At 43.9% G+C, this 27,308-nt stretch overlaps 2 protein-coding genes and 1 non-coding gene across 8 annotated transcripts in view; 1 reads left to right on the top strand and 2 right to left on the bottom strand.

The window, feature by feature from the left end:
- Window positions 1-21,884, bottom strand: part of DNAJC16 (DnaJ heat shock protein family (Hsp40) member C16) — a 40,172-nt gene extending 18,288 nt beyond the window's left edge. The window contains exons 1-7 of one of the 3 annotated variants that reach the window (XM_074380110.1): window positions 21,587-21,884; window positions 19,325-19,509; window positions 13,902-13,968; window positions 10,880-11,219; window positions 6,108-6,292; window positions 3,210-3,314; window positions 1,891-2,049 (exon numbers count right to left, since the gene is read on the bottom strand). In XM_074380110.1, the coding sequence (XP_074236211.1) occupies window positions 1,891-2,049; window positions 3,210-3,314; window positions 6,108-6,292; window positions 10,880-11,219; window positions 13,902-13,968; window positions 19,325-19,491 (1,023 nt within the window). In that variant the 5' untranslated portion in view covers window positions 19,492-19,509; window positions 21,587-21,884. The remainder of the gene's footprint in view (window positions 1-1,890; window positions 2,050-3,209; window positions 3,315-6,107; window positions 6,293-10,879; window positions 11,220-13,901; window positions 13,969-19,324; window positions 19,510-21,586) is intronic. The other 2 variants (XM_003934976.3, XM_074380111.1) reach the window with 2 other exon arrangements.
- LOC120366241 (small Cajal body-specific RNA 21) lies at window positions 8,362-8,501 on the bottom strand. The gene has a single exon (XR_005580976.1).
- A 2,359-nt stretch (window positions 21,885-24,243) lies between the features above and the next one.
- CASP9 (caspase 9) overlaps window positions 24,244-27,308 on the top strand; it is a 28,664-nt gene continuing 25,599 nt past the window's right edge. For 2 of the 4 annotated variants that reach the window (XM_003934979.4, XM_074380109.1), the window contains exon 1: window positions 24,244-24,593. In XM_003934979.4, coding sequence (XP_003935028.1) covers window positions 24,462-24,593 — 132 coding nt within the window. In that variant the 5' untranslated portion in view covers window positions 24,244-24,461. The remainder of the gene's footprint in view (window positions 24,594-27,308) is intronic. The other 2 variants (XM_074380108.1, XM_010345566.3) reach the window with 2 other exon arrangements.

Below are 27,308 nucleotides of genomic sequence, written 5' to 3'. Positions count from 1 at the left end.
CTGATGATTCACCAGTTTCTATCCCCAGCCTACATGCCTTTCTTAAGATCTCGACTCCTATACCCAACTGTAAAAAGGGCTTCTCCCCTTCTATTTCCTACAGGCAGCTCTGATTCAACATGTCCACAGGCAAAGCTATCATCTTCCTAAACCTGCTCTTCTTACTTTATGATCTGTTGGAATGTAAATATCAAATATCCAACAGTAGGGTAACTAGGATAATTATTAGTACATCCCATGAAGGGAATATTATAGAGCCATTTAAAATGACAATTTCAAGAGAACTTTATGGGCCAACTGCACTGGCTCACGCCTGTAATCCCAGCACTTTGGGAGGCCAAGGCAGGCAGATCACCTGAGGTCAGGAGTTCAAGACCAGCCTGGCCAACATGGTGAAACCCTGTCTCTACTAAAAAGTATAAAATTTAGCTAAGCGTGGTGGTGCATGCCTGTAATTCCAGCTACTGGGGAGGCTGAGGCAGGAGAATCACCTGAACTCAGGAGGCGGAGTCTGCGGTGAGCTGAGACTGCACCACTGCACTCCAGCTTGGGCAACCAAAGTGAAACTCTGTCTGAAAAAAGGAAAGAAAAAAGTATAGATTCCTGCAAGACAGTCTCACCTCCCTTAGGCCCTTTGTTTAAGCTCTCAGTGAGGGCCTTCTAGGCCATTCTACTGCCTAAGTACAACCCTTCTCTCCTAACACTCCACATTCCTCTTTCCTGCTTTATCTTTCTCCTTATCACTTATCACTATATAATAAATGATAGCAGACTATGTTATACTCTTGGTCTGTCTATCCCAGTAGGACACAGGACGGGGAATTCTGTTGATCTTACTCAATGCTGTAACCCTACACCCAGAAGAGTGTTTGGCACACAATTTCATGAATTTAAGTGATTAATACAATATTACCAAATTCCTTTTCTAAAAACCCACTTCCTCCAGGAAGATAGTACTTATTTCTCTACACCCTCACTAGTACTATTTTAACTTAGAAAATCTTTGACAATTTGATGGGTGAAAAAGGTTAATGTTCTCTGATTACTCATGAGATTTAATTTTTTTTGAGGCAGAGTCTTGCTCTGTTGATCTCAGCTCACTGCAACCTCCGCTTCCTGGGTTCAAGTGATTCTCCTGCCTCAGCCTCCTGAGTAGCTAGGACTACAGGCACGCACCACCACACCTAGCTAATTTTTTTTTGTATTTTTAGTGGAGATGGGGTTTCACCGAGTTGGCCAGGATGTCATGATTTGCCCGCCTCGGCCTCCCAAAGTGCTGGGATTATAGGCGTGAGACACCGAGCCCAGCCTGAGATTTAACGTTTATTAGTCATTTGAATCTCCTCTCAGAATTTTGTGTTGATTTTCTTGATTAAAAGCTCTTTAGAAATTAAAAAATCAGTATTTTAATATTTGTTGTATTTCCCATTTTTTAACTTTACATTTTAAAGTATTTACATAAAAATATACAACTTAGAGTCAAATTATTAAGATTTTCCAACATTTTTTTTCCCAATGCTTTTTAATCCTTTCCCACCTTAAGATAAGTATTCATCTGTACATTCTCTGTTAGTTTGTGGTTTCTTCTTATTCCTTTTTATTATTGGTTTGCATTTAACTTTTAAATTCATTTTGGAAAAAGATTGTTGGTTTTCCAACAGAAGCCCTTTAAAGGTAAAATTTTAAATTTTTACAATTAAAAATGTTTAAAGCAAATAGTACCAAGTTAGAGAAAAAAAATTCATTTAAAAATTTTGTGCATCTGAAGGAAGAGACTGAAAACTAATTGATCCTTTCCTTCACCCACTTTGTTCAATTTTGCTGTTTATTTACACAAAATTTTGGGATAAAATGCAAAGAAAATCTTAAAGCAAGGCGACCCTCACGTACCTGGATAACATCGGCAGGCTTGTTGATATGTTCTTTAAAGATCAAGAGAGTGGGGGTGTAGATGTTGATGTTGTACTGCCTCGTCATCTCGTCTGTCCCTCTGAAACCCACATGTACATATCCAAATGATAAATAATCTTTGTATGCAAAAGCAGTCAACTGTTAGGGCATAAGAGAGAGGAAGAAAATAAAACTAGAGCAAAGATGTAAATTACAAATCAAGTAGGGCTTTTTAACATCACTGAGCAGAGAGATGCATGCAATTTATACAGCTCTACTAGGTCTTCCATATCCTTGTATACTTTCAGGAATTTTATGGTGTTCCATGTGCAAAAACTGTACGAACAGGTAAATACAAACAACCCTTTCTTTTTTTTCATAGTTAAGGCAAAATAATCTTCTTGAAATCTGTACTGGTCTGGGGATTACCAGTACCGTAATTAGGTAAGATTGGCAGTGACCATGCCACTGATTAGGATACCTTCCTCTCCCATCTCATGTCACAGTGGCATGAGAGGTAGTGGGGAGAACAGGTAGGCTGGGAGTGTAGTGGGGGCATCATTCAGAGGGCAGGTCTGAAGTCAATGGGAATTGCACTCACCATGCTATAATGAGAACTTGGGTAGAGTACATGACCACTCTAACCCTCATGATCTTGGTCTATGGAATAGGGATAGTGGCCAGGCATGGTGGCTCATGCCTTTAATCCTAGCACTTTGGGAGGTCAAGGCAGGCAGATCACTTGAGGTCAGGAGTTTGAGATCAGCCTGGTCAACATGGTGAAAGCCCATCTCCACTAAAATACAAAAATTAGCCGGGTGGGGTGGCGTGTGCCTGTAGTCCCAGCTACTTGCGAGGTAGAGGTGAAAGAATCGCTTGAATCGGGGAGGCGAAGGTTTCAGTGAGCCTAGATCACGACACTGCCCTCCAGCATGGGCGACAAAGTGAGAGTTTTTCTCAAAAAAAAACAAAAAACACAAAAAAAACAAAAAAAACCCCCAAAAAACCAGGGATAACATCTCTATCACTGGGTCCTTCTAAGGATTAAATGATGTGTGCATAGAAAGCACTAGCACAGTAAATGGCATCAGTAGGTGCTCAATGTATGATGGTTAAGTAAATTTCTGGTCTTCAAACATTTCTCATGGAATAAACTGTTTCTTACAATAAAGACAAATAGGCTGTAAGTTCCAACTCAGAGATTATACTTTCTGCTAAAAAAAAAAAAAAGAAAAAAAAAAAGAAAGAAAGGAAAGGAAAAGAAGAAGAAAGAAAAGAAAAGAAACGAAACCAAACCATTACCCCAGCACAGAGAGTACCTTGTATAACAGTGGCACAACGGGCATTTGGTCAAACAGAAGGACATGAGGCTTATTCTCTTGTTGCCAGCCAGAGAGGAATCTGACATAATTTTTATTTGTAACCTTAAATTGAAAACAGAATGTTAGTCTCAATATTTAACAATTGTGTCATACTCCAGTGAGGAAAAAATAAATCAAGTAAGTATAAAAGATGACAAAAAATAAAAATGCAGACAACTAATCTTTTTGTCTTCATTTGGCTAAAACTATTAAAAGAATGGAGATATTGATTTCATATTTTAATTCTTACAGACTAAAATCATAATCCTGTCTGAAACAATTACTGACCATATTATAAAAATTGAACTTCCAGAGTTGGTTCTTGCTTAATTATAGAGTATACTTCTTAATCTACTATCCAGCAGAAAATAATGCAACACTGGCCCTTTTAATACCTACTTACCTACCTACCTACCAATCAATCATCTATCTGTCTATCACGCCTCAGTCTCCCAGCTTGCCCCTCTTCCCTTTTTTTCTGAGACAGGGTCTTGCTCTGTTGCCCAGGCTAGAGTGCAATGGCATGATCATGGTTCATTGCACCTTCAACCTCCCAAACCTCCCAAGGTCAAGTGATCCTCCCACCTCGCCTCCTGAATAGCTGGGACTACAGGCACATGGCACCATGCCTGGCTAATTTTTGTATTTTTTTGTAGAGATCAGTTCTCAGTATGTTGCCCAGGCTGGTCTTGAACTTGTGGACTCAAGTGATCCTCACACCTCAGCCTCCCAAAATGCTAGGATTACAGGCATGAGCCACCACTCTAGGCCAGCTTGCTCCTTTTAAATGGTTTAAATAAAAATAAGGTGATCCACCCCCTCTACACATTATATAATTTTACTTATTGTTATCTGAATTGCTACTTTCCCCCGTTGACATCTTAAAATATTCCTACTGAGAGAACAAATTAAAAACATGAATAAATTTTCTAGCTAGAAATTTTTCATAGTCGTTAAAAAAAGTTTCTTTCCATACTGCACCTAGAAGGATTTATATAAAACCCACATGATTATTTCACTCCTCTGCTCAAAACCCTACAATGGCTCATCACCTGCAGGCCAAGGCTCAAGCTCCTTCAAGGGGCTTGGAGGTGCTCTGAAGCCCTCACAGGGAGATTCCTGAGAACCCTTCTAACCCCCTCCTCTGCTGCTCACCAATGAAAACTTCTTACAAAGCAGGCTATTTCATGTCTCCAGATTTCTGCCTGCCTGCAGCCCACTCCCTCCTTCTCTCTCCTCACCTGGCAAACCCAGTCCAAGGGTTACTTCTGCCAGGAAGCCTTTCCCAACTCTTTAGGATGGACACCAACATACTGGAAATAATCACCCATGAGCTTGGAAGCTGCTTGAAATGGCTACTTAATCTATGCTGGGCACAGAATAGATATTTTATATAAATGTTTGAGGATCCATCAGACAATCATCATCCTTTTAGGAGCCTACAATACTCTCTGACAGTTAACTCCAACAAATATTTCTTCTACAGATAATGATCCCAGCAGGACAGTCTAGGGATAGTACATGTAAAAATATGATGAAAATATTTTATGTTCACTCTCCCTGGTATTCTTAAAAGAATGAATTATTTAAAGCAAAATGAGGTCCTTTCCTAACTACTTTGATCCCTAACTTAAGATATTGAAAAAAATATATTAGGCGCCTAAATATGGAAATTATAAACTAATGTAAACTTTGGCTTCTTCAACCTTTTCTTTGTGAAATTCATTCATATTATTGTCACTGTAAGTTTCTAAAGTTTCAGAAATAATATTTGATTTCATGGAATCTGGCATTTTCCATAGATACGATCATTGAACATATAACCAAATATAATTAAATTTAAATAAAGACAAATATCTTCACATGAACAAATTTATGAGTTGGAAAGAAATCCCTAATTCTTGGCTGGCTGTGGTGGCTCATGCCTGTGATCCCAGCATTTTGGGAGGCCAAGGTGGGTGGATCACCTGAGGTCAGGAGTTCAAGACTAGCCTGGCCAACATGGCGAAATCCCGTCTCTACTCAAAATACAAAAATTAGCCAGGTGTGGTGGCAGGTGCCACTAATTCCAGCTACTGGGAGGCTGAGGCAGGAGAATCGCTTGAACCCAGGAGATGGAGGTTGCAGTGAGCCAAGATCATGCCACTGCACTCCAGCCTGGGCAACAACAGCAAGACTCCATCTCAAAAAAGAAAAGAAAAGAAGAGAAAAGAAATCCCTGATACTTTCTACCATGTGATCTAATTTTTTTTTGTTTAGAAAACAGGCACTGTCATTTTAGGCTCAAATTCCCATGGCAGTGTAAGATCTGCAAGATGGTCATTAAGAGGAATTAATTCTTTCAGTCTCTACTTCATCTATTTCAATTTTTAGTCTCCTACAGACTTCACTTAAATGATTTAGTTTGAGTAATTAATTAATTAATATGTCTTGCCTTCCTCATAATGAAATTCAGGTTTGAGAGGATTACAGATAATGTTCTGGGCAATTAGCAGTCCTATGTGCCTCTTAAACCACTTCTTTTTTTTTTTTTGGGACGGAGTTTTGCTCTTGTTACCCAGGCTGGAGTGCAATGGTGCGGTATCGGCTCACCGCAACCTCCGCCTTCTGGGTTCAGGCAATTCTCCTGCCTCAGCCTCCTGAGTAGCTGGGATTACAGGCACGCGCCACCATGCCCAGCTAATTTTTTGTATTTTTAGTAGAGACGGGGTTTCACCTTGTTGACCAAGATGGTCTCGATCTCTTGACCTCGTGATTCACCCGCCTCAGCCTCCCAAAGTGCTGGGATTACAGGCTTGAGCCACCGCGCCCGGCTTAAACCACTTCTTAGCCATGTTTTCCTTGACAGATACTTACTTTTTCCACCAAGTTCCCTGGAAGAAGACTTTCTACAAATTGTCGCAGATTCTCACGGACAACTGCATTGTGGAAGAAGGAGATTTTCCCATTAATGATTCCTAGGATAGAGGGCGTGCTGTGTGCCCCCAGGTGATGGGCCAGGCGTCTCTCATACCCAGCATGGACCACGCCAATTCCTACACCTGAAAAGAATGGAATATACAAGTGAAGGCTTTTTATGTCTCCATTGCAGCTGGAAAAAGCGCTAAGTAATTTTTTGGTGTGAAATTGAAATCCCGACCTCAGAGGATGTCTTTCCTAATAGACTATCTGGCATTCTTTCACTGCTGGAATTCTAGATTGGCTCAGTTTTTCTGCAGGGCAATCTGGCAATATGTAAGAAAAGTTACAAATGCGTGTGTGTGTGTGTGTGTATGTGTGGGTACACATATACATAAACTAGGATCATCTGATACTTATTTCACTTAATACTTGAATAGCTTTTCTTGTTCTTTCATTCAATCAATATATTTGGAGGGCTAGTTACTGCTACCACTGGAGACACATTCAATATTAAGGGCCGATAAATGTACATTTTCTTTTGGATGTCTACTAGATTTTTTGGCTTAACATTTCCAAAAACGAACCCCTGATCCCCTCCCACAGACCTGTCCCACCCACACCTTTGCCATTTCCGTTGATGACGGCTCCATCCTTTCAGTTACTCAGGCCAAAAACCATCTTCAGCTTCTCTTATCAGTTGCACCCCACCTCCAATCTGTCAGCAAGTCTTTTTGGTTTTCTCTTCAGAATATGTCCAGAATTCAACTGTTTTTCATCACTTTCATTATATGCCCTGCTCTGAGTCATCATTATCTCTCCTGCCTATGTTGCTGTAACAATATCCTAAATGCCCTCCCCCTATTTCTCCATGTCTCCTGGCAGTCTGTTCTTAACATAGCAGCCAGGCTGTTCCTTCTAAAACATAAAAATGGATCACATCACTGCTCTGCCCAAACCCTGCAAAGACCCATTTCAGTTGGAATAAAATGCACAATCCTCACAGAGGCCAACAAGACCCTCTGTGTTTGGCCCTGGTTCCCCATGCCCTCTTTCTTCTCCCACTCCTCCATCAGCCCGCCCCAGTCCCCAGCATGCTTGCTGTGATCTGAGGACATGGATATTCCTGCCTCAGGGCCTTGGCACTGGCTATTCCTTCAGCCTGAAGTGTGTATCTACCCAACTTCTGCGTAGCTGACTTCTTCACCAACTTCAAGTCCTTCTGGCTGGGGCCTACCTTGGTACCATATTTAAAATACGGCCCACTCAGGCCACACACACAACCTGCTCACTTTCACTTTTTTCCCCACAGTGTTTACCATCTTCTAATGTCCCACCCACTTTCCTTCTGTCAATTGTTATATTGTCTGTCTCCCCTTCTAGAATGTTAAGCCTCATGAAGGCAGGGATCCCTGTGTATCCCCAACACCAGACCAGAGCCTGGCACATAGTAGAAACTCACTGGGCCATCAATCTATTTAACCCGTTCTTTATTGTCACACATTGAAGTTATGAGAGAGGAAAAATCAAACTGTTTTTCCTACTCACACCAACACACTACTTTCCCTGACACTCAGTGTTTAAGAGATGGAGTCTCACTATGTTGCCCAGGCTGGTCTCAAACTCCTGGGCTCAAGCCATCTTCCTGTCTCAGCCACCCAAGTAGCTGGGATTCCAGGCATGTGCCACTATGCCCAGCTGAACACCTCACTTCTGACACCTCATGCTTTGGGCTTGGGGGTTCCCCATAAATCCTCCAGCAGACATTAACTGGGTATCAACTCGATTCTTACACTATCTACCCAGAGATAGCATCAGGTCCCACAGGTTAAGGGTTCAGTCCCACAAAGGCTGCTCCCACTTTAGAGGCCAGAAGTCCCCAGTTTCGTCCTGTACTTTTGACCAACTGGCTATAAATCAAAGGGTCCTGTGAGTCCCTCCTTGGGTTCAATTAATTTGCTAGAGCGGCTCACAAAACTCAGGGTAACAATCCTTATGTTTACACATTAGGTGTAAGGGCTATTACAAAGAAGATGATCGGCCAGAAGAGAGAGAGGCACACAGCAAGGCATATGGAAGTAGGGGGCACCCCTGCCCTCTCGGGGCTTGTCACCCTCTGGGCATCTCCATGTATTCAGCCCCCTGGGAAATCTCAAACCCAGTAGTTCAAGGATTAGATATACATATAGATATGTTCATTTTTTTGTCCAGCAAATGTGAGGCTAGGACACCCGAGGCAAGGCTCCTTACTCAAATGCCTCTCCCATCAGGGAGGATGCCTGGCCCCTCTACTGTAGGCTCAGCTGAGGGGAGGTAGAGTAGGCTGGGCCCACCCCCCAGGAAACTGAGCCAGAGTTCGGGGATTTTTGTGAAGGCTTCATCATGTAGGCATGATCAATTATTAACTCAGTCTCCAGCTCCTCTCCTCTTTCTGGAGGATGAGAGTGAGAACTTTCAAACTTCTAATCATGGTCTGGCCTTTCTGGTCCTGCAGGAAATTCCAAGGATCAGGAGCTCCATGTCAGGAATCAGAGTCAAGAGCAAATGTGAGAGCAAAAGATTCTCTTAGCCCACCCCTACTCATAGGCAATCTCAAGGGTTTTAGGAGATCTGTGCCAAGAACTGGAATGAACACCAAAATATACATAGATTTCTTATCACAAAGCACAGTATCAAAGGTTGCTTTTGGTCTAATTCTTAACAATATAAGGAATGTTGACAGGCATCCTTGTACATCTTTGTACACACAGCTTTGTGCTCTTGTGTGCTTATTTCCTAATTAGTAAACTCCTAAAATGAAATGCTGAGTAAATGGAGGGATCCCAAACTTAATGCTTTAAAATTGCTGAGCAGACAAAATGAAGCTATCTGCAGGCTACTGGACCGTGACGGCTGCAGTCTCTCAATGGCAGGAAAGGAGGAACCTTAGGCATTATACAGCCCATTTCCCTCATTTTACAGAATCAGAGAGAGGATTCAGAGAGGTAAAGCGCCTTATTCCAGGTTGCAAAGCTGACAAAATTGCAGAACGAGAATCCAAACTGGATTCTTGGCTCTTCTTTAGAGCTAAGTATACAGTATTACTGTTGTATCACATCACAGCCATTAAAAATAACTGTGGAACAATCTCAATAAATGGAAGTGCACAGAGAATTATGTGAGCAGATGAAAGAAAAAGAATATAGCAGGCATATATACTGGGAGATTTGGTCATTTGTAAAGACAGAAGAGACATCACCTACGGAGGCCAAGTGGCTGTAAGACAAAGGCCCAAGGGATTACCACTTCTTGAGTGCTTTGTATGTTAGGTATCATGCCTACAGCTTTATATGCGTCATACTTTTCTTACTCACAACCACTCTGCATGGTAAGTATTGCTATCTTTATGGATGAGGAAACTGAAGGTCAGATTCCTGGGTCCATATCCAACACTGATGCTTATGGGTAGTATAACACTGAATTCGTTCCTTAACCTTCAATGCCTTAGCTTCCTCATCTGTAAAAAAGGGATAATAACAGTCTCTCCTTCATTGAGTTGCTTTGGGGACAAAGAAAATGCACAGAAAGCATTTACCACAATGCAAGGGAGTGGAAATGTTCAACAAAAAGTATTATTATTATATATCTTTTGTTGTCGACTACAGTAATTGGCACATGAAAGCTGACTGAGAAAAAAGTTTCAAATGAAAATATCTGGGGCCAGGTGCGGTGGCTCAGGCCTGTAATCCCAGCACTTTGGGAGGCCAAGGCGGGTGGATCACGAGGTCAAGAGATCGAGACCATCCTGGTCAACATGGTGAAACCCCGTCTCTACTAAAAATACAAAAAATTAGCTGGGTATGTGGCGCGTGCCTGTAATCTCAGCTACTCAGGAGGCTGAGGCAGGAGAATTGCCTGAACCCAGGAGGCGGAGGTTGTGGTGAGCCGAGATTGCGCCATTGCACTCCATCCTGGGTAACAAGAGCGAAACTCCGTCTCCAAAAAAAAAAGGAAAAAAAAGAAAATATCTGATTCAAGGGCAAGGTGTTAGAAAACACAAAATTAATGTCTTGTCATCTTTTGTCTACTCCTTCAGCACCACATTATTCTGTACTTGCAAATGTGAGGTCAGTGCTCTCTGTGTATATATTTTCTCTTTAACTAAATGGTGAGCTCAAGGTCAGGGGTGGTGCTAATTCTGGGCCCTCCTCCGCAGTACACTTCTCTATAAACATTGGATGCTTTTGCACACTAGTTTTTACCAAATTGTGTGACTGAAAATTCCTCAGCTGACTTCCAATCCTCTTCAAGGCTCAGCTCACAAGTCAAAAAATTGGTGCTTAGGCGTCACAGGGTTGAAGAAAGCAGACTAATACATTTAAGAAAGACTTTCAAAAAGGTTTATAAAACAGGTGTTTAAAAAAGTTTGCTTTGGGGCTGGATACAGTGGCTCATGCCTATAATTCCAGCACTTCCGAGGCAGGCGGATCACTTGAAGTCAGGAGTTCAAAACCAGCCTGGCCAACATAGCGAAACCCTGTCTCTACTAAAAGTACAACAATTAGCTGGATGTGATGGTGGGTGCCTGTAATCCCAGCTACTCAGGAGGCTGAGGCAGAAGAATGGCTTGAACATGACAGGTGGAGGTTGCAATGAGCCGAGATGGCACTACTGCACTCCAGCCTGGGCAACAGAGAGAGACTCCATCTTAAAAAAAAAAGTCATCTATGTAATGAATAAAATTATCTTACCCAATTCTTCCAGTTCTTGAACAACTTCTTTCCACACAGGCTCGATATGAATACAGCTAAAGCACCAATCCGAAGTGATCTTAATGAGGTAAGGTTTCTTGAAGCTATCTGGAACCACTTCATTCACATAATGTGAAAAGTGCAATAAATACTTTTCATCAATTGAGTCCCGCCGTTCAGAATTAAAAGGGAAGTGAAAAAAGGATTCATCAAAATAAAAATTTTCGTGGAAATGGCGGAAGCGATACTCTCGCTGCTGTTGCTGCTTCTGGTAGCCCTGGTTCTCTCCAGCGTCTCCATATTGATCATAATTTGATCTCTTTTCTTCGTTTGAAAGAATCTATAAAGGAAGGAAAAAAGAAATCTAAACAACAGGCAAAAAGATTCACCCAAAAGACTTTTCTGTAAGCAGCTTAGAAGACAAAGGAAGAAAATAAACGCAAAAATTATGACACGATTATGAGAGGCCTAGGTTTGGAGGATCCCTTGAGGCCAGGAGTTCAAGACCAGTCTGGGCCACACAGCAAGACGTTGCTACAAAAAGAAAAAAAATCGGCCAGGCATGGTGATGGGTGCCTATAGTTGTAGCTACTTGGGAGGGTGAGGTGGGTGGGAGATTGCTTGAGCCCAGGAGTTCAAGGCTGCAAGTGAGCTGTGATTATATCACTATACTCCATCCAGCCTGAGTGACAGAGACAGACTGTCTCTTAACAAAACAGAAAAGACATTATTACATAATTAGATATTCTTTTTCTTTTTGAGACAGGGTTTTGCTTTGTTGCTCAGGTTGGAGTGAAGTGGCATGATCATAGCTCTCTGTAGCCTCCACCCTCCTGGCTCAACCTTCCACCTCAGCTTCCTGAGTAGCTGGGACCACCACCACAAGCCACCACACCAGGCTAATTTTTGTATTTTTGTGGAGATGAAGTTTCGTCTTGTTGCCTAGTCTGGTCTTGAATTCCCGAGCTTAAGTGATCCGCATGCCTCAGCCTCCCCAGGTGCTGGTATTACAGTGTGCCACTGTGTCCGGCCAATTAGACATTCTAAATGCAGTCATTCAATAGAATGAGAAACTCTTCTTTCACTAGAGAAACATTAAAGAACATTCAATACTGAAATTGTTCAGTTTAGATAGTTATGCTCATCTTGGCATTAAAGATTTCAAACTACAACGGAAACACTTCAGCAAAACAAATAAAACATAATGTTGATCACCAGGGCTCAATCACAAGAAAATTGACTTAGACTAATGCAAACCAAGATAAGAAAAGCTATGAACACCAAAAAAGTAGCTATAGTCTAGTGCTTTTTATGTTAGTTGACTTTGTTTTACTTAGAAGTAACTTTGAGGTCTAAAATCCAGGAATCTGTTTAGGATGATGATGTGTCATTTCTATGAGCTAAGCAGTCTGTTGAAGGGCATTCCCTACACCAGGCGTCCCCAAACTGCGGCCCCCTGAGGCCATTTATCCGGCCCCCCGCCGCACTTCAGGAAGGGGCACCTCTTTCATTGGTGGTCAGTGAGAGGAGCACAGTATGTGGCGGCCCTCCAACGGTCTGAGGGACAGTGAACTGGCCCCTGTGTAAAAAGTTTGGGGACGCCTGCCCTACACAAATCAGGAAGCCACTGACTTCTCCTTTACGCATATTCTGGACCAACCTACTTAAGCTGACATGTCGGAAAATTGAAAATCTTGTGTTCAAATGTATTTGTTACCTTGTGCCACTTTATTTTTTATTTTTAAGAGATGGGGTCAGCCGGGCTCGGTGGCTCAAGCCTGTAATCCCAGCACTTTGGGAGGCCGAGGCGGGTGGATCACGAGGTCGAGAGATCGAGACCATCCTGGTCAACATGGTGAAACCCCGTCTCTACTAAAAACACAAAAAAGTAGCTGGGCATGGTGGCGCTTGTCTGTAATCCCAGCTAGTCAGGAGGCTGAGGCAGGAGAATTGCTTGAACCCAGGAGGCGGAGGTTGCGGTGAGCCGAGATCGCGCCATTGCACTCCAGCCTGGGTAACAAGAGCAAAACTCCGCCTCAAAAAAAAAAAAAAAAGAGATGGGGTCTTGCTATGTTGCCCAGGCTGGAGTGCAGTGGCTATTCACAGGCGAGATCCCACTACTGATGAGCCCGGGAGTTCTGACCTGCTCCGTTTCCAACCTGGGCCAGTTCACTCCTCCTCAGGCAACCTGGTGGTCCCCAGCTCCCAGGAGGTCACCATAATGATGCTGAACTTAGTACGGACACCCGATCAGCATAGTGTACTATAGCCCAGAACTCCTGAATTCAAGCGATCCTTCAGCCTCAGCCTCCCTACTAGCTGGGACAATAGGCATGTGCCACTGTGCCTGGCACCTTGTGCCACTTTAATAAATACAGGCAAATTAGTATGTAATTCTTTAATGTAAATTTCTAAGAAGGCAATAGAGACATATACAGACATATTCAGGGTAATTCTACAATTCTAGTTAAAGCCTTTAAGATAGGACAGTTTTTCCAAGAGCTGAAGTGTTCAGGCACTTGTTTCAATATATAGGATGTGGCCAAATATGTTCTCTTTATTACAATTTAGAAACTGGGTCAAGGGTATGGGGAACATGACCTTTCTGAGAACTTTATGAATCATCACTTCCTAAGGCATATTTTATAAGAGCTAATGGATGCATCACAAAGTTGGACATGAAGGCCGGGTGCAGTGGCTCCTACCTGTAATTGCAGCACTTTGGGAGGCTGAGACAGGTGGATCACCTGAGGTTAGGAGTTGGAGACCAGTCTGGCCAACATGGTAAAAACCCCTCTTTACTAAAAATACAAAAATTAGCTGAGTGTGGTGGCAGGTGCCTATAACCCCAGCTACTTGGGAGGATGAGGCAGGAGAATTGCTTGAACCTGGGAGGAGGAGCTTGCAGTGAGCTGAGATGGTGTCACTGCACTCTAGCCTGGGCGACAGGGTAAGACTCCATCTCAAAAGCAAAAATCAAAAAAACAAAACAAAAAAAGCCCAACAAAGCTGGACACAATACCTCGTAAGCCTTACTGATTTGAATGAACTTGTCTTCTGCTCCAGGATCTTTGTTTTTGTCAGGATGCCTGAAACACAAATGGGCAGACAGTGAGAACAGATTTAATTTTTTATGCATAGTCATTTAACATCCTTGTCCACACAGTTCATTACAGAGGCAAATGAAGGGGTATTTTGTTAGGAAAGTTTCTTAAAGTAAATGGTAGAGGCAATCAGTTGCTTTACATGATTATAATCAATGAAACTTTGAAATACGCGATTTTTTCCCCAAAACATTCCAGTGGGGCATGTTTTCAAAGCACCAGATAGAACCGCAGCATTTCACAGAGGAAAGGCAGGATACGGTGCATGCACGTACACTGCTCCCAAACACTGCTAACGCTGGCTCAAGGTGAAATCACCTATTCATAAGAACCCATGTCTTTTCCCAGGATGGCAACATTTCATCCCAATGCTAGAATTATACTGGGATGCTAGAATGCTATTGTTTCTTCTGATAATACATATAGACATAAGAAACAGCTTTTAGGATAGACTGAATTTGTTTAGTAACAATCGGGTTTGAAACTGCATTCATGCCTGACTTTCAAATTAGAATATTTTTCATTATTATTGTGGTTATTTCGTTCTGTCTATGATTGTCTTTTACCTGGATAAAAATTTCAAGGCCACCTAATTTTTTTTTTTTTTTTTTTTTTTTTTTTGAGACTGGGTCTCACTCTGTCGCCCAGACTGGAGTGCAGTGGTACCATCTTGGCTCACTGAAACCTCCACCTCCCAGGTTCAACTGATTCTCCTGCCTCAGCCTACCAAGTAGCTGCAATTATAGGCCTGTGCCACTACCACCCAGCTACTTTTTGTATTTTTAGTAGAGATGGGGATTCATCATGTTGGCCGGGCTGGTCTCGAACACCTGACCTCAAATGATCCACCTGCCTTGATCTCCCAAAGTGCTGGGAATACAGGCGTGAGTCACTGCTCTCCGCCTCAAGGCCACATATTTAACATTTTTTGCCATGTTGTCCAGGCTGATCTCAAATTCCTGGACTCGTGCCATCATCCTGCCTTGGCCTCCCAAAGTGCTGGGATTACAGGTGTGAGCTACCACACCCCGCCAGCTTTGGAAATTTTAAAGTTCTGGAAAGTAAGGGCTAGGCCCTGAAAGCCCCTAAGATCTAAATCAGTGTTTTATACAGACTGATTTTTCAGTGTTCACTCTAAGAGACTTTGTATAATAGTATTCTTTACATAATCACTTCTGGTAACTTCTAGTAAATTTCCTCTGACAGAGGTTCTGGAAAGAAAAACAATTCGCTGGGAAGCAAACAACTACTAAGCATACACCAAATACATTGGAATAAAAAAAAAATCTACAACTTGATGAATTTATTCTAGCAGGAATATGTTTGAATGAATTATACCACATATTCTGATTTCTTTACAAATAAGGAAACTCCAGATTACTGACTGTTGAGTTTAAAAATCATTCCTTCCTTAACCATTTAATCCTTGCTATAAGTATTAGCAGCGGGGAAAAAAAAAATCTCTGCTAGGCATAATGAACACAGCATGACTTAAGGAAACAACATGGAGGCTCCAAAGCATTTCTGGATGACACACAACAGCAACAAAAAACAAAACAAAAGTGTTTTCAATATTCAAACAGGCTGACAGGTGAGTGGATCAAAATTATGCAATCATACAAATGCAGATTTGACATATAGAACTCTGTAGAAGAAGGGTAGGAAGGCGTTCTTTAGGAGAATGAACCAGAGAGAGTCTTGAGGGCAGCTGGGTTAGAAAACACAGATCCTGAAACCGGAGGCCAAGGCCGAAGAACAGGGAGGAAACCACAACACTGTCAGCTCATATGGAATACTTTCCTAATCGTGGAAGATACCACAAGGTTGAAAACATAAACAACAACAACAACACACACACAAAAACCAGCCCTAGGAAAGTATTATCCAGTGCTATTTTCAGTAAATATGAAGTTATTTCATGAACTGCAATATAGTACCCAATCTTTAAAAGTCAAAGTACAGGAAATATTGCACATGGTATCTACTGGCTCTCGTTACCTTTTTAAAGGAATAAAAACAAAAAGAAAGTAATACAGCAGGTTGGGCACAGTGGCTCACGCCTGTAATCCCAGCTTTTGGGAGGCTGAGGTGGGCGGATCATGAGGTCAGGAGTACAAGACCAGCTGGCCAACATGATGAAACCCCGTCTCTACTAAAAATGCAAAAAATTAGCCGGGTATGGTGGTGGGTGCCTGTAATCCCAGCTACTGGGGAGGCTGAGACAGGAAAATTGCTTGAACCCGGGAGTCGGAGGTTGCAGTGAGTTGAGACCTTGCCACTGCACCCCAGTCTGGGTGACAGAGCAGGGCTCCATCTCAAAAAAAAAAAAAAAAAGAGAGAGAGAAGGTAATACAGCAAAGAATTAGAAAATTAATTTACTGTTCAGTTTACTACATAACCATATCATACCAATCTGATATTCTTTGGAGTTATTTCTTCTGTGAATGTGGATAACAAACAAAAATTACCTATGATAAAAATTATTGGGAGAGAAACACAGTTTTCCTAAGGGAAAAAGTAATGTAAATGATTTTACCAAGCAAAGGAAATTCTTAAGCAGTCTAAGAAACACTTAGTAAAATGTATTAGAGGAAGGCTCCAGATCCAGTTCAACAAGTAACCATTTCCCCCTGCTATAGCTCATTCTGAAAAGTTAAACTGGGAAACGCTGCTATTTTCAGTGTACATCAAGCCATTAGTAAACAAAAGTTTAACTATTCCAAGTGATACACTGTCATAGCCAATACAACAGAAAATAATAGTACAGCAAAATTAAAAACGTAAAGTAAAATTTTAGACTTTTACTGGATGACACGCTCAATATATTTGTATGGTGATGAATTATTCCTAGAGAGAGTCAAATTTAAAAAGAGAAAATGACTCATTTAATTAATATCATATACCTTTTTCAGCTCTGGAAGACAGAAAAGTCAAAGCAATACATTTTAATGGGTCTCACATAAGCAAGCTATCATTTGTGTTCTTAAAATACTGTCAAAGGCTATACCCTGTCCAAAAGAATGTTGTTACCTTATGAATTAACTGCAGATTTACGTATTTTGCTTTAAACATAAAAAGGCAAGACTCGGAAGTGATGCAGAACATAATCTTGGTATAGAGTCCCTGGAAAGAGTCACGTATAATTAAGAAACTGTTTTTTTAGCATCCAATTCTGGATTCCTCATGGAATACGGTCTAAATATTTGTTAAAAAATTATATTTTAAATGATCTTTACCTTTATTTCAAGCAGTTTAATGCTAAGATACACCTGTTCACTGAAGCAGAACAGGGACAGGCAGGGTCACGCACACAGCCCGTCACACATCACCTGAATGTGGCAGTTTTGCTCCTGTTTAACTTCCTACTCTCATTCAGCGCCTCCTCGGCCAACCATTGGCCCACTCGCCCTTACTCATGCCTAGATGTGTAAGTGATTAAAAAACAATAAAGCAAGAAACTACTGATGCAGAGGGTCAAACTACAGAACCCAGAGGCACCACAGATTTACCAACTCTAGGCCTCCATCTTTTCATCTATAAAACAGAGATACTGGCCAGGTGCGATGGCTAATGCCTGTAATTCCAGCACTTTGGGAGGCCGAGGTGGACAGATCATTTGAGGCCAGGAGTTCAAGATCAATATGGCAAAATCCTGCCTCTACGAAAAATACAAAAATTAGCTGGGTGTGGTAGTGTATGCCTGTAGTCCCAACTACCCAGGAGGCTGAATCAGGAGAATCACTTTAACCTGGGAGGCGGAAATTACAGTGAGCCAAGATCATGCCACTGTACTCTAACCAGCCTGCGTAATAGAGGTAGACTTTGTCTCAAAAAAACAAACGAACAAACAAAAACCAAAAAAAGAGAGAGAAATTGATATCATCCTTCATAGGCCAATTATAAGGTTTAAATGAGATAAAAAGCACAGAACCAGGAGGTTAGCATGTGGTAGGTGTGGTGGTACCTGTCCCAAACTTTCTTCCATTGCTCATGGTGGGTACACTCAGCTTAGAGTCACCTGTGTCCTTTCCATCCATTCCTCCTTCTGCTGCTCCCTCCTCCAGCTATATAATCCAACACTTCTGCTTCTTTGGCACAGCCAAGGCATTGGTGGAAGAAATTGATGACATTTGTCCAAAGTTTTAGGTTTTTACTACCCTGCTAATTGCTATCCTGATAACTACAGGTAAAATTACAATTTTCTGTAAGATTTTTTTTTCAGACAGGTTTCATTCTGTTGCCTGGGCTGGAGTGCAGTGATGCAATCATGGCTCACTGCAGCCTTGAACCTCTGGGCTTTTTTTCCACCCATAGAGATGAGGTCTCACTTTGTTGCCCAGGCTGGCCTTGAACTCCTGGGCTCAAACGATCCTTCACCTTAGCCTCCCAAAATGCTGGAATTACAGGCATGAGCCACCATGCCAGGCCAATTTTTTAATATATAGTCAGCTGTCTATCTGTTGGTTCCACATTCATGGATGCAACCAACCAAAATAGAACATTTTCTATTCTGAAATATTCAAACATATTTTTAAAAAATTGCATCTGTACTGAACATGTACATTTTTCTCATCATTATTCCTTAAACAATAACAGAATAACAACTAATTGCATAGCATTTACATTGTATTAGGTATTATAAGTAATCAAGAGATGATCTAAGGCATATGAGAAGACGTGCGTAGATTATGTGCAAATACTATGCTATTTTATATAGGGACTTGAGTATCCCTGGGCTTGGGTATTCCTGGAGGGTCACGGAACCAAGACCTCATGGATATCAAAGGGCAACTGTACTTGGTTTCTGAATTTTTTTTTTTTTTTTTGAAGGTAAAAGGCTCTTAACTCTAAACTTTTTTTCAGAGTGTAGAAATTAATAATTTAGAGAAAGGATTGTATAGTGTTCTTGTTTAGCAATTACACTCATAAAGTTACTTTATAAATAACATATCATGGGAACGGTGGGATATCCAGTATTGACTACATCTATATCTATATCTATATCTATATCTATATCTATAGATATAGATATAGATAGATACTTTTTTTTTTAAATTAAAGCTTCTTCCTACTTTAACATTAAATATGTTAACAGTATCTAAGGCAATTCTTTAAGCCAAAGTATTCCTAAAAGGGAGTTTCAGAGTAAACACAGGCTTTGCATCTTACTGCTAACAATTATAGTACACGAACATTAGCTCTCCTGCATAAAATATTTTAGACAGATATATATATTGAGCACAGAAACAGAGACAAATAAAAGCTAGTCATAATTTAGACTTCATTCCCCTGCTAAGACTGCTTAATTTACATTAAATCTCTATTTCTTTGATTCACCTACCATTCCCGGGCGAGCTTCTTATAAGCCTTTTTAATATCAGCCTGACTGGCTGTTCGGCTGACCCCTAGGACTCTGTATGGGTCAAAATCCAACGCAGACAGAATTTGCAGGATCAGAACCAGAACTATCAAGAACTGCCAGGAAATGCTCAACTTTCTCACTTCCATTTCTCTTCCTTTCCAGAGCTGAAATGATTGAAGAGGCAATGAGTTTCAGTGGCAGAAACCTGGACAGTCTTGTTTTTTAGGTAAAGGTATAAGATATATAGATGAAAAACAAAAAAACAAAAGGTATTTTGCAGAAAAAGTGTCAAGCTGTTTATATCTTAAAATTAAAAAAAAAATCTTGCTACTACTTTTGAATATCACAAATAAGAATCGTTACAGATGAAAAGATGAGCAATAAGAATAGCAACTGTCCAGAATAGTTGGACTCGAAAAGCTTTAGAAATGACTGAAAATGAATGGGATGCAGAAACAATAATACATGAATGTGGGAAAACCTAAGTAGGATAATCAGGGTGACTACCTCTCACATACATGATTTCATTTATTCTGATAAGAAGAGTTGAAACAAAATAAATGGTGTAAGAATACTTCACTGAGTACATGTTAAACTCATGAAAGAGTAAGATTTACTATGTACGAAACTACAGAATGAGATAGTTGTGCCATTCTTGGGCATTAAATAAGTACAAACGCGCAGGTGAAACACTCTCAAAAAACTGTGTAGTTAAGGCACAGTATGCCTCAATTCTATCCTTTCTCACCATACCCATTCAAACAAGAAAATGAGAAGCTGCCCTTTAATCATTAGCAATACGGTCTTTTTTTTTTTTTTTTTTTTTTTTTGAGATGGAGTTTCACTCTTGTTGCCCAGGCTGGAGTGCAATGGTGTGATCTCGGCTCACTGCAACCTCCGCCCGCGGATTCAAGCAATTCTACCTCAGCCTTCCAAGTAGCTGGGATTACAGGCATGCGCCACTGTGCCTGGCTAACTTTTTGTATTTTTAGTAGAGACTGGGTTTCACCATGTTGGCCAGGCTGGTTTTGAACTCCTGACCTCAGGTGGTCCTGAGGAGCTCAGGAGGCCTACCTCAGCCTCCCAAAGTGTTGGGATTACAGGCGTGAGCCACCGTGCCCAGCCAATACGGTCATTCTTAATGAGAAAAAGTGGCCAGAAAAAAGTGAGTTTTCCATGTAGTGAAGAATTAGTGGCAAAGACCAAATAAGACGGGTGGTCTTTAAAAGTTTTAAGCTCCATCTCTGGTGAGTAGTGACTGAATTCATTGTGAATTTTGGAAATCACCCTGGCTGGTTAATGAGCAGGGTAGTGCTGGAATTGCAGACATTAATACCCCACAATTATGATCATTGTTATACCATATGATTTTTGTTTTCTCAAGGAACACATTTATCTTGATTTCTCATAAGTTAATACAGTTTTAAGGTTTGAGTATCTAATGTGACACTTTAGTGAAGAGGAACAAGGCTGTAACAGTGGTGGATTACAGTAAGTCCAAGTTTAATGACGCTTGGGAGTCCTCACAAAATTACTAATCTGAGGATCAACGTTTAAAATTGCATACGTGCCGAATAACATCCTAAAACAAACCAGTTTCTTCTTTGTTAAGGCAACCTATTATGTCCTACAAAATACGTGAAGGCGATGTAGCTACCGGTTAAGCATATAGGTTGAAGACTCGGATCTGTTCTTCACTACTTTATGACCTTGGGCAAATTATTTAAACTTATTAAGCATCAGCGTCCTTATTCATAAAATGGGAGTGAATACTATTACCTTGAAGGATCATCACGGGGTAAGGGGGCACTAAATGCATGTAAAGGGTTTACTGAGCCCAAAGTCAACAGTTACAAATGGTCGTTACTGCTATTATTTCTACCATGCAGTACGATCGCTGCCTTATTTAACGGTGTCAGTTCCTTCCAGTTAGAGGGCCCAAGTGGCGGCGGTCTGTGAAGTTTTTTCGCGGACAGGCGAGACAGACAGCGCCGACCTCGGGGCAGCAAACACCTGCCCAACAGGTAGGCTGCCAGCCCTCTGGGCAGCATCTCCACCACCAGGCAGAGGCTCCCAGGGACAAGCTCCAGGTTTAAGCCCCGCCTCGCGCTCCTGCCGGAGGTCGTAACCCTGCAGGTGACAGCCCCCTCCCCGGCCGCCCTCCGAGAGCCCAGGGCCCGGCCCTGTTGGCTCCCGGCTCCCCCCGGGCCCAGCAGTGACTGGAAACGAGAAGGAACTGACGGGAAATCCCTGAGTCGGCCTGGCCCCGCCGCATTCGCGGCTCCGCGCGTCACGCCTGGAAGGAGTTACCGGGAAAGGGCACCGGCCCAACCGGCTGCGGCGTCCGTGCTCCAGTTAGTTCGCCGGGCCGGGAGCTTCCCGTCCAAACCGGCTCTCGCCCGGGCCTGGGGAAGGGAAAGAGGCGGGGACGAGCCCGAAGGGGAGTCACGTGACGCTTAAAGGTCCGTCGCACCGAGGCGAGGACTGAACCGGTCGAGGGCTTCTACTTGGCGAATCTATTTTGACCCTTGCCACTCGCCGTCTGCGGGTGGACCTCGCGCGGTTGCTACAGGAACGAGGCGCGCTCTTTGGTTACAGCCAAAGGGTTGATCGTGAACCAAAGAGGCCAAAACGTGCCTCCTAGCGAGGCGAAGTCGCTATGCATCATGGGATGCCAGAAGGACCTCCCCGATCCAGGAAGGCGTTTCCGCTGCTGCCGGGAGGTGGCCCTCGTCTAGCAACAGTTGCTAGGATGGGGACGCAATCTTTGGTCCCTGCTCAGTTTAACCCTATTCATAGAATCCTAGAGCGTCGGATTGGAAGGGACCTTAGGGATTCTTCAACTCTCCAACTCTTCCATATATTGATAGGGAGACTAGGGTCCAGAGAGGGGCAGGGATTTGCCCAAGGCCTAGAATCCAGGATTCCTTTTATTTTTGTTTATCTTTTTTTTTTTTTTTTTTTTGAGAGAGAGAATCCAGGACTCCTAAACCCGTTTACTGAAAAGTGAGCTCCACCCAAGGATGTTCCAGTCTCTGCCTTAAGCACGGGGAAAGGAGGTGGGGGCGGGGGGAGGGAAAAGGCACAGGTGAGAGAGAAACTTTGAGCCAATGAGTTAGAACCCTTGGGGATATAAAGCACTTTCATATCTCCCTGCCCTGTTTTTATTTTTTTCTCTTTGCATTTATCACTATCTAACATACTATGTCTTTCATTTATTTCTACAGCCTGTTATTTATTTATACCTGATCCTCCCACTGGAATGTAAGCTCTAAGAGCAGAGATTTTGTTTTGTTCACCTCCATGTTCTCAGTATTTGACTCCAGGCTCAATAAATATTCGTAGAATAAGTGAATAGATGGGGCTGAGGTTTTGCTGTTCAAGCGATTATGTTCTAAGACTCTTGGATTCTTCGAATACGGCCTATAAAGTCAGATTCGGGTTTCAATCCTGTCTACCTCAGCCACTACTACTCATGTGACCTTAAACATCCGTTTTCCTGAACCCTAGGGTCTACATCTGTAAAACTGGCGGAAGGCGGGGGGCGGGAATACTTTCTTGGCAGGATTGCAGTTAGGGAGAAAAGAGAGAAGCTTGAAAAGTGGTTAGCACAATGCCTGGGACTTAGCAAATGCCCACTAAACAGAAACGATTATTTCTGAAATGTGAAAATGAACCGTTCAAAACGATGGGAGGTTAGCGGACTAGATTTCTGCCAGCTTTTTTTTTTTTTTTTTTTTTTTCCTGTGTGAGAGGTGTTAGGGTGGGAGGGAGGGAAGAGGGAAAGGAAGATCGTGTAAATTGGGCTTGGTCGGATCAGACACTCGAGTTTGGAACAGCCATCTGTTCCAAGGGGGGGGTGCTTATGGTTTTATCTGGGGTGGAGGAGGAGGCTAAGGGGAAGCCGTGCCCAGGAGGAGGTTGAATGGGGCGGGACAGACCATGGCCCCACGAATGGTTTCCTTTTTGCTAGAAGTCTGACGACTCCCTCCGAATCTCTGTAAAAGCGGGGCCGTAGCGAATTCCAGCGAGGGGCCCGCCATGGACCGGGAACTGGTGCCACAATTGCAAAGGGGCACCTGCGCCCGGAGGGGGGCGGTGACGCGGGCGGGGCTGCGCCCTGAGGGCGGGGCGAGGCGCGGAGGTGCCGCCTTGGGGCGGGGCGGTGGCGGGAGGGTGGCTCTTGGGGACGTGATTGACTTTGGGGACGGGGCGAGGATGCGAGCCGGAGCCTCAGGCGGGGCAGTGACGCAAGGACGATTCTGAGGGTGGGGCGAAGGGAGGGGCTGGTTCTTGGAGGCGGGGCGGTAGCGCGAGGCTAGACCTTGGGGGCGGGGAAGTGGCGCAAGATTAACCTTGGGGGAGGGTTGGGGGCGCGGGTTGAATCCTGGAGCGGGGCGGTAGCGAGGAATGGATTCTGGAGTCAGGGCGAGGCGCTGAGGAGCGTCCTGAGGGCGGGGCGATGACGCAAAGCGGGCGGGGCGAGGCCTTGGAGATGCGTCCTGGAGGCGGGGCGGTGACGCGGGGCGGGCTCTGGGGCGGGGTGGGGAAGTGACGTTTGCTTTGGGGGCGGGGCGAGGAGCGGAGGGGCGTCTGGAGGGCGGGGCGGTGACGCAAGAGCAAATCCTGGGGGCGGGGCGAGGCCTTGAAGCTGCGTCTTGGAGGCGGGGCGGTGACGCGGGGCGGGCTCTGGGGAGGGGTGGGGAAGTGACGTATTGGCCTTGGGGATGGGGCGAGGAGCTGAGGGGTGTCCTGAGGGCGGGGCGATGACGCAAGAGAGAATCCTGGGGGCGGGGCGAGGCCTTGGAGACGCGTCTTGGAGGCGGGGCGGTGACGCGGGGTGGGCTCTGGGGCGGGGTGGGGAAGTGACGTATCGGCCTTAGGGGCGGGGCGAGGAGCGGAGGGGCGTCCTGAGGGCGGGGCGGTGACGCAAGAGCGAATCCTGGAGGCGGGGCGAGGCCTTGGAGATGCGTCCTGAGGCGGTACAGCTGAGTGACCCGGGGCAGTGACGCGGGGGCGGGACCTGGAGCGAGGGCGGGACCTGGAGCGAGGGCGGGTCCTAGGAACCGGGGCGGGCTCTCCGAGGCCCGGAAGCCGACGGAGGAGGCAGCTCGCCATGGACGAAGCGGACCGGCTGCTTCTGCGGCGGCACCGGCGGCTGCTGGTGGAGGAGCTGCGGGTGGACCAGCTCTGGGACGCCCTGCTGAGCCGCGAGCTGTTCAAGCCCCACATGATCGAGGACATCCAGGTGCGTCCCCGCCCCCGGCCTCCTGTTCCCGCGCTGCACGGCCCGTTGCCCACGCCTCTCGAAGAGCCATTGTGTGGGAGCCCAGCTTTCCCTGTGGGTGGGTTCGAGCCCCCCAGCGGAGCCAAAGAATCCCAAACACCTCTTTCTTAGTCGGTGTTCGCTAAAGCGGTTCCACGCCATGCTCAGAGTACACTGTTAGTGCTCGTGTGTCTTGTGTAGAGGAAAAATGTGAGACACATTTTGAAAACTTTGAGTAAGAAGCAGTTCTTGAATTGGAGAACATCAAACCAGGTTTAGTGTTGCAGTGGCAAAGCGTCAGAGGCAAGTATTTATTGGGAAAACGTGGAAGAGAAATAGAGGAATTATTTGATTGGTTTGCGGTTACAGAATTGCCTTTTTAAAAGGTCTGTTAGTTGACTGTTTATGCTAGCTTATGATTGGCTGGAGTTAAGTTTTATTTCTCTCTAACATAAGCATTTATCAGATATGACCCAGGTTAAATTTTGCTTATCTTCGCAGTTGAAACAAGATTTAGGTCACTTAGGATGTCTGATTGGTACTGTCTGCTCAGGAATTCTTCAGGGTTAGTCTCCATTTTAATTTACTTTTTAACACTTGCAAGGAAGGAGGTGTGTGAGTTTTTGCTTTTCTAGCGTAGAGGTTTCGGCCACCCACTTTGGCATCAGACTGCCTGGCAACGTGTTCTTGGGCCAGTCACTTACTCTCTTTGAGCCACAGTTTCCTGGGCTGTGAAATGGGAATACAAGAATACTGTAATGAGGACTAAATGAGATAATGGATGTGAAACAGTGTAGAGCCAGGCACACACCCTCAGACTCAGTGTGCCCTGCCCTCTTAGGCCAGCCCCTTCTGTGTTCAGTTTATGTTTTGTTTAGAGGTTTTGGAAATGAGGGGACCTGATGCAGGCAATAGAGAATAATAAAGTCAAACATTTGAGGTTTTCTTTAAAAGCACTTTCCCATCTTTGTCTCATGTGACTCTCATCACAGGCCTCTGAGGATGCAGGAGATATTTCCTACCATGAGGTGCAGTGGGTGTGAGTGGCTGGCTGGATATCCCTGGCCAGTGCCCTGGCCCCAGTGAAAGAGTCTTTAAATAATTGAGTATCATATGAGTAATTATTCATTAATAATAAAAGAAGTCTTGTGACTTCTATGTGACCCCTACTGGGGAACAGAAATGGTTTGAGGCCACAGTCATTGCCTTCAGGGATGTTCACAGGGATCACAAGCTCAAATGCCCTTGGAGGCTTGATGGATGGGCATCATGGTGGATAGCCTTTGCACTGCCCTCCGTCTCCAGCTGAGTATGGCCATATCAGCAAATGGCCCAGGATTGCCAGATCTTTCGCTTCTTTGGAGGCAGGGTCTCATTCTTGCCAAGCCTGGAGTACAGTGGTGAGATCATGGCTCACTGCCACCTTGACCTCCTGGGCTTAAGTGGTCTTCCTGCCTCAGCCTTTAGAGTAGCTGGAACTTTAGGCACATGCCACCATGACTGGATAATTTAAATTAAATTTTATTTTTTTTGTACAGATGGGAGTCTTACTGTGTTGCCCAGATGGGTCTCAAACTCCTGGCCTCAAGTGATTCTTCTGCCTCAGTGTTGGGATTGCAGGCATGAGCCACTGCACCGAGCCCAGCTTTCACATTTTAAGAAGGAAGCTGGAAATCTTGATTATTCTGTCAAATTCCCTGGCTTAAAATGTTAGCAACAAATTCAGAAATTTTGTTTATTTATTTATTTATTTATTTTCCTAAGATGGGGTTTCACCATGTTGGTCAGGCTGGTCTTGAACTCCTGACCTCAGGTGATCCGCCCGCCTTGGCCTTCAAAGTTCTTGGATTACAGGCGTGAGCCACCACGCCCAGCCAAATTCAGAAAATTTTTAAGAACTTTGTGGGAACCACAGGTCGCCATTTCGCCACCCTGGTATGGCTGAAAAACCCACAGGTTTTGGAGCCAGTTGGATCCGGACGTTCATCCTGGCGTTGTTACATATTGGCAAGTTGTAAAAAGCCACAATCAATGAACCAAACAAACAGAAAAACCCTTTCTGTGACTCAATTTCCCTGAAATTTTTTACCCTAAAATGTTGGAAAATTGTAATTTAACTCTGTAAGGTTATTGAGGGAGAAAAAGGTGAAACAATGCATTTAACACAGTGTTGACCTCCTGGAGTGCTCAGCAAATGTGGAGAGAAATCCAACCACCACCATCTGTTTGCACATAGTCAACTGTTCTGCTGGTGAGACTCAACTACAGGTCTGTGCTGTTCACAACATGTGGTTAATTAAAGGTAAACTTGAAGTAATTAAATAAAGTTAAAAATTCAGTTCCTCAGTTGTACTACCCAAGGGCCCAGTGGTCACGTGATACACGGTTACCATATGGGACAGTACCCACTAAGAACATTTCCATCATCACAGAAAGTTCTCTGAACAGTGCTGCTGTAGGGTATTTGAAGACATGGTGTCATCTTATGTCTGTGGATCTGGAGAACTTACCCAGTGCTAGGTTTCTGAGGACAGGGGGAAGATAAACAGAATCTTTCATCACTGACCCCACCATCCTGAAGCCTGTCAACTTTTTTTTTTTTTTTTTTTTGAGACAGGGTCTTGCTCTGTTCCCCCAGGCTGAAGTGCAGTGGTGTTATCATAGCTCACTGCAGCCTTGACCTACTGGGCTTGAGCC

This window comes from Saimiri boliviensis, chromosome 11 (genome assembly GCF_048565385.1).
Source record: "Saimiri boliviensis isolate mSaiBol1 chromosome 11, mSaiBol1.pri, whole genome shotgun sequence".
Lineage (NCBI taxonomy): Eukaryota > Metazoa > Chordata > Mammalia > Primates > Cebidae > Saimiri > Saimiri boliviensis.
This window is presented reverse-complemented; position numbering and strand designations above follow the sequence as displayed.